Raw genomic sequence first — 11,814 nt, 5'->3', positions numbered from 1 at the left:
AGGCTCCTGTTCCATTCCTGATCCATTCTGTGCAGTTCCCTATTCTTTATTCATTTTCTCCAGTTAAAGGCGCCTGCAAACTTTCTGCACTCTTCGCAAGTATCTCCGAGACAAGTCTGTATAAATATGTGTTTGTGTGTGAGGGGGAGGGGAAGCCCACTCAGACAACGTGTCCCCAATTCTGCTGGACACATTCCAAATTAAAAACATCTTTTTGATTTGCTTGTTTTTTAGTAGTCTGCTATTTTTTCACCTGTTTATGTGGGGATGTTCCCGGACTTGCCCCGAACTTGTCACTTCCAGCATCAAAACTGCAATAATTTTATTCCTCCCAAAAGTTTAAACCAATCTTTTGTATAAATGACTGGATTTTGATTTCGCGAAGCGACACTGTTTATTTTGGATTGTGCAGAGCTCTGATATTGGCACTTGATGCCAGCTTCCTCGGCAGCGCTAGTTTGATAGACGAACAAACTATCACCTACTACATATATGCGATATAGAGACTGGATATGGAAGAGGACACGTCTTCTGTGACTGGAATCTGAGCACCGTTTCTAACAGAATTCTGATCATACCTGTGACAATATTGAGTTAATTGAGGGGAGACGCAGTCACTTAACGTTTGTTCGAGTTGAAGATGGAACAGTTAGTACACATTCCGGAAAGAGCGGATGGGGAAGGAGGTTGGTTGGGTGCAGGGAACGGGACATTTCAAAGGGAGCTATAAATTATGAGAATGATTAAGTTCTGCCTCTGTTTAGATAGATCATGGACTACAGCGAAATCATTGTCTCGCACCCAAAGAAGCTCGGGCCCGAGTATTTTCAGATTCCCAAAACCTTTTGTTTCAAAGATGAGATTTTATTGCTAAAAACAATGAACCATTATATTTACATTGATATGTTTTTTTTTCTGAAAGAATATTCAAGTAAACATCTCCAAATATCACGGTATCATCTACTTTATATCAACAAATGTTAAAGTAATAAATAATTGGACACAAGATTTTACTTTTCTACACTCCTATATGCATTGGAAAGCTGAGATTTCACTCTGTAATATCTTCACCTCAACTTTTTATAATAATTATTATTATTTTACAAAAGATATCTAGGCACATGGCAATAAAGGCAGTATTAGGATTCAGTGAATGGAAACCCAAGCTAGACTTGTTCCGAGCTCCTGATAATTCTCCAAGTCAGCGTGGACTGCAATATCCCTTCCCTCTGAGCTGAGTTTCATTCTGGTCCGTTAATTCTCCCCATCCCCCCCACAAAAAATCCACGATTTTCTGCAATTTTAAATCTCATTGTGTTATATAGATACAAAGCTGGCGCTTCTTTAGAATGCGATATATAAAAATAGATTTCACTATAGCGCTGTTATACTATAGACCATCTGTATAGAGAATTCACTCAGTCTGCAACAAAACATTTGCCTCTTTAACAGGAACACTCGCACTCGGAAATGATTGGGTATTGAACAGGTATCCACGTGCAGTACTTAGGTTTTGACCAGCCTTGGCAATACCACCTTAAGAAAGTCTTGCTGATAGATTTGACAGGTTTACACAACATCCCCTCGGGGAATGAACACGACCTCTCGTTGTAACAGTTCCCTTCTTTAACAAACCGTGGCCAGAAACGGCCTCCCAGATCTTTCCATGTATACATCACCGGGCAGTATGTGTAGGACCAAAGCCATTGCTGAAACTTCCTCCTGGCCTTTTTGCCCAACTTCATTTTCCTGCCATAAGGGGTCTCGGACAAATCCAACCTCTTGATATCGTTGGGCATGGCGCCGAGGGGTTTGAACCTAGAGTTCGGGTCCCGGGACGAAGAGTCGTCCATGTGGGGCAGACTGATGGACATGAAGTTGGGGTCGAAGTGACTGCCCAGCTTCTTCCGCAAAGTCCGTTCGTCCAGATCGATGTCCTTGGGGTCGTTGTCTGGGTCCGGCTGCTCAATGATGTCCAGGACAGGCAGGGTGTCACTGGGGACGGGTCGGAGGTGTAGATAAGGTTGACCCAGTCCGTGCTGCACTAACAGCATACACAAGCAGCTTAACAAACACTGTGGCAGCTCCATGTTTTAAACGGGCCAGTTGACTGAGCCCCGAGGTTTATAAATAGGCAGCAAAGCCAGCAGACTGATACTTTTAATAGAACACACTGGGCTTTGAATGACGGCACGTACAGGACGTGCTGAGGTTTAACTTTGCTCCCGATTAGGTTGCTGTGTCTCGCAGCCTCTCTCTCTCTCTCTCCTCCTGCTTTCTGCTCAGATCCACCTCCGGAAAGTGCAGCAACTCCAAGCTCCCTTTTCCAGCTCCTTTGCCCCAAAATTCATGTTGGGTTGGTGCCTGTCGCCATAGCAACGCCAGGACTCTCTGCCACAAGTTGTCTAGACGGGATGACAGGAGCTGCAGTGAGAGGCGGACCGGAGCCCGGGACAGAGCGGGGCGGCTCCGGGGGCTGCACTCAGCCCAGCCCGGCTCAGCCCGGCTCAGCCCCGGGCCTCCACTCCGCTCACAGCCGCTCCTCCTGCCTCTGCCGGCGCCCCGACTGCCCGCTCCGCCGCGGGGCTGATTCCCGGTAATCCCGGGGCTGATCCCGGTGATCCCGGGGCTGATTCCCGGGGCTGATCCCGGTGATCCCGGGGCTGATTCCCGGTGATCCCGGGGCTGATCCCTGTGATCCCGGGGCTGATCCCTGTGATCCCGGGGCTGATCCTGAGGCTGATTCCCGGTGATCCTGGGGCTGATCCCTGTGACCCCGGGGCTGATCCCAGAGCTCTCACTCTGTCTCCCGTTGCTGCCGGACTGATGTCGAGCCTCAGTCTCCAAGTTAAATATCCGTGTCCCGAGAGGCGAAATCCCGGGGCCGGATTCCCACTCACTGATTGACACATTACTCCGCCCTCCGCCTGCTCCCACCCGACACAGCCTCCAGCGGCTTAACCCCTACCCTCCCGGTCCCAGACCCTAACCCTCCGAGACCCCCAAACCCACACCCTCCCAGACCCAGACCCTCTCCCTCCGAGACCCCCAAACCCCTACCCTCCCAGTCCCAGACCCTAACCCTCCGAGACCCCCAAACCCCTACCCTCCCGGTCTGAGACCCTCACCCTCCGAGACCCCCAAACCCGCCCCCTCCCAGTCCCAGACCCTCACCCTCCGAGACCCCCAAACCCCTACCCTCCCGGTCCCAGACCCTAACCCTCCGAGAACCCCAAACCCGCACCCTCCCAGTCCCAGACCCTCACCCTCCGAGACCCCCAAACCCCTACCCTCCCGGTCTGAGACCCTCACCCTCCGAGACCCCCAAACCCGCCCCCTCCCAGTCCCAGACCCTCACCCTCCGAGACCCCCAAACCCCTACCCTCCCGGTCCCAGACCCTAACCCTCCGAGACCCCCAAACCCGCTCCCTCTCGGTCCCAAACCCTCACCCTCCAGGACCCCCAAACCCACACCCTTCCAGTCCCAGACCCGTACCCGCCGAGACTCCCAGACCCGCACCCTCCCGGTCCGAGACCTGCACCCTCATGGCTACCAGCTGCCAGAGGGCGAGGGTCGACTGGGAGCCTCAACCCAGTCTCCTGCCCTCAGCCCTACTCTCCCATCTGCCAACCTCACACTCCTGGCAGCAATCACCTGCTCCTGCCACCGGGACAGTAGGAACAGACCACGGCACTGGCATCGCCAACATTGTTCAGCTGCGTTAACCGGAAAAGTGGAGAATGGGGAGAGTGGGGCACCACGAGACTGGGGAACATAGTTTGGTACCACTTTACTAAATTAATAAACTAGATAAACTTTAAATATATTAATATCTTTAATAACTCTTTAGTTATTTCTGTTAATTTTAGTCAGTCTAATAAATAGAGGCATGGCAGGGCATCTCGGACCCACGGAGTGCACATCCTGTTCCATGTGTAGTCTATCCCCACTTCCGGTCTGGAGGTTTACTCTGGGTATCAACGACTCAAGTCTACCAAATTATTGTTCACACATGGCACGTTTATTTAGTGTTTCAAAATCATACCTTCAACAGAGATTATACTCACTTGTCCATGTAAGCTCGGTTACTTAGGTTCATCTGACAGTTGGAACGGAGCTGATGATTAGTCTTCCCCTTCCGATTCTCCAAGTAGTTGATCAGACTACTTAGTCCTGAGCTAGTCAGCACTTCAGAGCACGCTTTCTTATACCCTGTTTTGTGCATGCTGCCTGCATGATCAGCTCGGGATGGGCCGGACCTGACTCCCCGATGTACAGTGATTGGTCGGTCAGCTGTTGCAACTGCCGCAGGCGCTACGTGTGCCACGGTCGGTCAACCTTTCACCGCTTTTGACAGCTGCTTATTTTTGGTAGCCTCATCTTTCAAGTTTGGACCACATTGCATAGCTAGTTCTCCATTCTCCAGCCCATGTCTGATAACAAGGTATTACGTCACTCCGCCGACCCCCGGTCTCCAAGCAACCAGCCCACATGGCGCGTCTGTTACAAATTTAGCAATAGGTTAGACATATTTTCATCAGACCTCGCAGGTGTCAGTACATCCACTTCCTCTTCAGCAGTTCAGTTACACCACATTGCTGTCTCATCACATATCCTATGTCCCTGCTGTGGATTTGTTTACCACTATTAGCCACACACACTACTTTCTCCACATACCAGGTTACATACAGTTCACAGGTTGGATGGTGGTCGCCTACACACATGGGAACTGCAGGACGCTACTCATGTCCTGCACATCTCTTGTGCAGAAAGTGTCATCAGCTGGAGCAGCTCAAGCTCCTGGTTTCAGAGCATGAGCAGCAGCTGGCATCAGTACATTGCATCCATGAGGCTGAGAGTTTTGTGGATAGCACGTTTATAGATGTGGTCACCCTGCAGCTTAACGGTGTGCAGGCAGAGAGGGAATGGGTGACTGCCAGACAGTCAAGGAGGACCAGGCAGGTAGCACAGGAGTCCCCTGAGTGCATCTCACTCTCCAACCAGTATTCAGTTCGGAGTTCCGATGAAGAGTCTCTGACCCGAAACGTTAACTCTGCTTCTCTTTCCACAGATGCTGCCAGACCTGCTGAGTGATTCCAGCATTTCTTGTTTTTGTTTCAGATTTCCAGCATCCGCAGTATTTTGCTTTTATTTCAGTTCTGAGAGTGATTGTTGTTCTGGAGAGTGCAGCCAGAGCCAAGTCCAATTCAGCACACTGGCTCAGCTGTACGGGGGGAGACAGGAGGGATATTGGAAAAGCAATAGTGAGAGGGGATTCTATAATTAGGGGAACAGACAGGTGTTTCTGTGGCCACAGACATGAATCCAGGATGGTATATTGCCTCCCTGGTGACAGGGTCATGGATGTCACTGAGTGGCTGCAGAGCACTCTGAGGGGAGGGGAGGGTGAACAGCCAGAGGTAGTGGTCCATATTGGTACCAACAACATAAGTGGAAAGAGGGATGAGGTTCTGCAGAGAGATTTTAGGGAGCTAGGAAAGAAACTAGCAAGCAGGACCTCAAAGGTAGTAATCTTCAGATCTTCAGTGGGTAAAATGTTGGAAAAGGTTATAAGAGACAGGATTTATAATCATCTTGAAAAGAATAAGTTCATTTGCGATAGTCAGCACGGTTTTGTGAAAGGTAGGTCGTGCCTCACAAACCTTATTGAGTTTTTCGAGAAGGTGACCAAACAGGTGGATGAGGGTAAAGCCGTGGATGTGGTGTATATGGATTTCAGTAAGGCGTTTGATAAGGTTCCCCACGGTAGGCTATTGCAGAAAATACGCAAGTATGGGGTTGAAGGTGATTTAGAGCTTTGGATCAGAAATTGGCTAGCTGAAAGAAGACAGAGGGTGGTGGTTGATGGCAAATGTTCATCCTGGAGTTTAGTTACTAGTGGTGTACCGCAAGGTTCTGTTTTGGGGCCACTGCTGTTTGTCATTTTTATAAACGACCTGGATGAGGGTGTAGAAGGGTGGGTTAGTAAATTTGCGGATGACACGAAGGTCGGTGGAGTTGTGGATAGTGTCGAAGGGTGTTGTAGGGTACAGAGGGACATAGATAGGCTGCAGAGCTGGGCTGAGAGATGGCAAATGGAGTTTAATGCGGAGAAGTGTGAGGTGATTCACTTTGGAAGGAGTAACAGCAATGCAGAGTACTGGGCTAATGGGAAGATTCTTGGTAGTGTAGATGAGCAGAGAGATCTTGGTATCCAGGTACATAAATCCCTGAAAGTTGCTACCCAGGTTAATAGGGCTGTTAAGAAGGCATATGGTGTGTTAGCCTTTATTAGTAGGGGGATCGAGTTTCAGAGCCACGGGGTCATGATGCAGCTGTACAAAACTCTGGTGAGGCCGCACCTGGAGTATTGCGTGCAGTTCTGGTCACCGCATTATAGGAAGGATGTGGAAGCTTTGGAAAGGGTGCAGAGGAGATTTACTAGGATGTTGCCTGGTATGGAAGGAAGGTCTTACGAGGAAAGGCTGAGGGACTTGGGGTTGTTTTCGTTAGAGAGAAGGAGGAGGAGAGGTGACTTAATAGAGACATACAAGATAATCAGAGGGTTAGATAGGGTGGATAGTGAGAGTCTTTTTCCTCGGATGAGGATGGCAAACACGAGGGGACATAGCTTTAAGTTGAGGGGTGAAAGATATAGGACAGATGTCAGAGGTAGTTTCTTTACGCAGAGAGTAGTAGGGGCGTGGAACGCCCTGCCTGCAACAGTAGTAGACTCGCCAACTTTAAGGGCATTTAAGTGGTCATTGGATAGACATATGGATGTAAATGGAATAGTGTAGGTCAGATGATCGGCGCAACATCGAGGGCCGAAGGGCCTGTACTGCGCTGTAATATTCTAATTCTAATTCTAATACTTCCGGTGCCACACATAAGTGAGTATAGAAATAGGAGGATAGAACAGATGAATGTGGGGCTGGAGAGATGGTGCAGGAGGGAAGGCCTTCAATTCCTGGGGCATTGGGACAGGTTCTGGGTGAGATGGGGCCTGTACAGACCAGATGGGATCACCTCAACAGGGCCAGGACCAATTTCCATGCGGGCTGGTTCGGTAGTGCTATTGGAAAGGGTTTAAACTAACTTGACAGGGGAATGGGAACCAGGAGGTAACATTAGAGAGGAAAATCAAGGTGCACAGAGAATTAGGAGAGAGACAGATAGCACTAGAGTAAGAAATAGTAAGGTATTAGGTGGGGCCAGAGTAAGAGGAAATGCAGTAAGATCTAATTCAGGTTTACTGTGCGTATATGTGAATGCACGGGAACGTGGTAAATAAGGTTGGGGAGCTGCAGGCACAAGTAGCTGCATGAGAATCTGATGTTGTGGCAATAATGGAGATCTGACTCAAAAAGGTGCAAGACTGGGTACTATATATTCCTGGATACAAGGTGTTCAGGAAAGAAAGGAGGAAGGGTGGCAGTATTGATTAATGAGAATATTACAGTGTTGGAGAGAGAGGGTGTCCTAGAGGGGTCAAGGACAGAATTTATTTGGTTCGAGTAAATGAACAATAGAGGTACCAACACACTACTGGGTGCATTCTACAGGTGTCCTTCTGTGCTGTAACCATTCTATGTTCGTATCTTCGTATCTTTGTATGTATTCTATGACAGTGGGAAAGATATAGAGGAGCAAATTTGTAGGGAAATTACAGAGGGCTGCAAGAACAATAGAGTAGTGAAAATGGAGGAGTTACGACCAGATGAGAGAGAGGTCTAGGAGTTCCTTTCAGTTTTCACCTGGTCTTACTGTAACAGGGTTCAATTTTCAACACACCTTGTTCTTCGCTCCCCCTTGGTGAATCCTTGTTCACTGTTTTCCAATTATAAGGTAAAGAAATGTGCACAAACAAGCTTTCTTAGGTTTAAAGAAGAAAGGTGAAATTTTATAAAACTGAAACTCTAATTTGGTTGACGCCTATGACTACACAACGCGCCCACACGAGCATGTATAGGTGATACACACATGCAAATAAAGACAGAAAAGAGCAGAAGAAAAATAAAGTGGAAAAGTTTGAGGCAATATCTGAAGAGTTATTGTTACGGTTCTTTGAGCTCACTGTAGTCTTTGATTGTACAAAGAACAAAGAACAGTACAGTACAGGAACAGGCCATTCGGCCCTCCAAGCCTGCGCCGATCTTGATGCCTGCCTAAACTAAAACCTTCTGCACTTCCGGGGACCGTATCCCTCTATTCCCTTCCTATTCATGTATTTGTCAAGATGTCTCTTAAACGTCGCTATCGTACCTGCTTCCACCACCTCCCCCGGCAGCAAGTTCCAGGCACTTACCACCCTCTGTGTAAAGAACTTGCCTCGCACATCCCCTCTAAACTTTGCCCCTCGCACCTTAAACCTATGTCCCCTAGTAACTGACTCTTCCACCCTGGGAAAAAGCTTCTGACTATCCACTCTGTCCATGCCGCTCATAACTTTGTAAACCTCTATCATGTCGCCCCTCCACTTCGTCGTTCCAGTGAAAACAATCCGAGTTTTTCCAACCTCTCCTCATAGCTAATACCCTCCAGACCAGGCAACATCCTGGTAAACCTCCTCTGTACCCTCTCCAAAGCCTCCACGTCCTTCTGGTAGTGTGGTGACCAGAATTGCACGCAATATTCTAAGTGTGGCCTAACTAAGGTTCTGTACAGCTGCAACATGACTTGCCAATTTTTATACTCTATGCCCCGACCGATGAAGTCAAGCATGCCGTATGCCTTCTTGACTACCTTATCCACCTGCGTTGCCACTTTCAGTGGCCTGTGGACCTGTACGCCCAGATCTCTCTGCCTGTCAATACTCCTAAGGGCTCTGCCATTTACTGTATACCTCCCACCTGCATTAGACCTTCCAAAATGCATTACCTCACATTTGTCCGGATTAAACTCCATCTGCCATTTCTTCGCCCAAGTCTCCAACCGATCTATATCCTGCTGTATCCTCTGACAATCCTCATCATTATCCGCAACTCCACCAACCTTTGTGTCGTCCGCAAACTTAGTAATCAGACCAGCTATATTTTCCTCCAAATCATTTATATATACTACAAACAGCAAAGGTCCCAGCACTGATCCCTGCGGAACACCACTAGTCACATCCCTCCATTCAGAAAAGCACACTTCCACTGATACCCTCTGTCTTCTGTGACCGAGCCAGTTCTGTATCCATCTTGCCAGCTCACCTCTGATCCCATGTGACTTCACCTTTTGTACCAGTCTGCCATGAGGGACCTTGTCAAAGGCTTTACTAAAGTCCATTTAGATAACATCCACTGCCCTTCCTTCATCAATCATCTTCGTCACTTCCTCAAAAAACGCAATCAAATTAGTAAGACACGACCTCCCCTTCACAAAACCATGCTGTCTCTCGCTTAGAAGGTAGGTCTTGCTTTTCGTTGGGACCCAGTATTCTTCTTAAACCTTGTTCACTTTAGGAGACTTTTCTCTCTTGGGGTTCATGGGTCTTCAGTTGTTTTTTGGAGTTCTGTGAGAAAGAGATGGGAGCAGGCAGACAGGAGAGGAGGTCTGCTTCAGTTCAGCAGCATTCAGCTTTCTGCCAGTTCAAATACTGTCTCTACAATTTAAAACTCCCCAAGTTGGCCACCAAGGTAGTCATGTGACTAACTGGTCTGATGATGTCCGTTTGTGTATTCGGTCATCTTAGCAGTCAACCTGGAATGTGAGCTCCCCCACCTTCAACGTCTGGTGATCAAAAGTGGGTTGAAGTTATAAAGGGCTTGAGTTATAAAGAGAGATTGGATAGGCTGAGTCTGTTTTCCCTGGAGCGAAGGAGGCTGAGAGGGGACATGATAGAGGTATATAAAATTATGAGAGGCATAGATAGGGTAGACAGCCAGAGTCTGTTTCCCATGGTAGGGGTGACTAAAACTAGAAGGCATAGAATTAAGGTGAGAGGGAGGAGGTTTAAAGGGGATCAAAGGGATACATTTTTCGCACAAAGAATAGTGGGTATCTGGAATGAGCTGCCAGAGGAGGTGGTGGAGGCAGGAACAGTAGTAACATTTAAGAGGCATCTAGACAGGTACTTGAATGAGCAAGGCATAGAGAGATATGGAATTAATGCAGGCAGGTGGGATTAGTATAGATTGGCATTATGGTCGGCATGGTCGCGGTGGGCCAAAGGGCCTGTTTCTATGCTGTACGACTCTATAAGTCTATGAATGTCAGGGAATGGCTGCTTTGTCCTTTCCAAGTACTGTCTGTTAATATGCAAATATCCTTTTTCTCCAGCCAAGTTCTGGCAGTCCTTGTAACAGGCCTTCTCTTCCCAGCAACAATTTGAAATTTAATGTCCATGCGGCAAAATTAATATGCCACATTCGTGGCAGGTGGGGGCCTGCATGACAACAGGTCTTTATTTATATGAACTAGGATATTAATAGTGTAAAGGGCAGAGAGGGAGAAGAGTTTCTGAAGTGTGTTCAGGAAAATTTTCTTGATTAGTATGTTTCTGACCTAATGAGGAAGGAAACATTGCTGGATCTGTTTCTGGGGAATGACATGGGTCAAGTGCATAAATTATCTGTAGGGAATATTTAGGGAGTGGTCATTATAGTATCCTAAGGTTTAGGTTAGCTATGGAAAAGGACAAGGAGCAATCTACAGTAAAAATACTTAATTGGAGGAGGGCCAATTTCAGTTGGTTGAGAAGGGACCTGTCCGAAGTAAATTGGAATCAAAGTTTGGTAGGCAGAACTGCAATGGAACAATGGCTGCCTTTAAAGAAGAGACGAGTGCAGTCGAGGCACATTCCCACGAGAAGGAAAGGTAGGGTAACCAAATCCAGAGCTCCCTGGATGATAAAAGAGATAGAGAGTAAGATGAAGCAGAAAAAGGGGGCATATGACAGATATCAGGTTGATAATACAAGCAGGAATATCGAAAGTTCAGAGCCAAAGTGAAATAGAAAATATGAGAGACAAAATGAGAGTATGAGAAGAGACTGGCAGCTAAACTAAAAGGTAATCCAAATCTTCTATTGACAGAAATAGTAAAAGGATGGTAAAAGGAGGAGTAGGACAGATTTGGGACCAAATGAGGATTTACACATGGAGGCAGAGGATACTAAATGAATACTTTGCATCTGTCTTTACCAAGGGAGAAGATGCTGCCCAAGTCATAGTGAAAGAGGAGGTATTTGAGACACTGGATGCATTAAAAATTGAGAAAGAGGAGACATTAGAAAGGCTGGCAGTACTTAAAGTTCATAAGTCACTAGGACTGGATCAGATGACTCCAAGAATACTGAGGGAAGTAAGGATGGAAATTCCAGAGACACTGGCCATATACTTCCATTTCTCCTTAGATGCAGGGGTGGTGCCAGAGGACTGGAGAATTGCAAATGTTACACTCTTGTTCAAAATGGGTGAAAGGATAAACCCAACAATTACAAGCCAGTCACTTCAACCGCAATGGTGGGAAAGCTTTTAGAAACAATAATCCGGGACAAAGTTAACAGTCACTTGGATAAATGTGGATTAATTAACAAAAGCCAACATGGATTTGTTCCGGGCAAATCGTGTTTAACTAATTTGATTGAGTTTTTTGATGAAGTAACAGAAAGGACTGATGAGGATAATGCAGTTGATATGGTGTACATAGATTCCAAAATGCATTTGATAAAGTGCCACATAATAGGCTTGCCAGCAAAGTTGAAGCCCATGGAATAAAAGGGACTGTGGCAGCATGGGGACGAAGTTGGCTGAGTGACAAGGAACAGAGTAGTGATGAATGGTTGCTTCTCCAACTGGAGGAAGGTATAGAGTGGGGTTCCCCAG

At 47.2% G+C, this 11,814-nt stretch overlaps 1 protein-coding gene across 1 annotated transcript; it reads right to left on the bottom strand.

The window, feature by feature from the left end:
- Nucleotides 1-948: 948 nt before the first annotated feature.
- nog2 (noggin 2) lies at nucleotides 949-2,810 on the bottom strand. The gene has a single exon (XM_068056895.1). It carries the CDS (start codon nucleotides 2,088-2,090, stop codon nucleotides 1,446-1,448), a length of 645 nt encoding a protein of 214 aa, XP_067912996.1. The 5' UTR covers nucleotides 2,091-2,810; the 3' UTR covers nucleotides 949-1,445.
- Between the last annotated feature and the right edge of the window lie 9,004 nt (nucleotides 2,811-11,814).

Source organism: Heterodontus francisci, chromosome 24 (assembly GCF_036365525.1).
Source record: "Heterodontus francisci isolate sHetFra1 chromosome 24, sHetFra1.hap1, whole genome shotgun sequence".
NCBI lineage: Eukaryota > Metazoa > Chordata > Chondrichthyes > Heterodontiformes > Heterodontidae > Heterodontus > Heterodontus francisci.
Note: the sequence above shows the minus strand (reverse complement) of the source record. Positions and strands in the feature narration are given on the sequence as shown.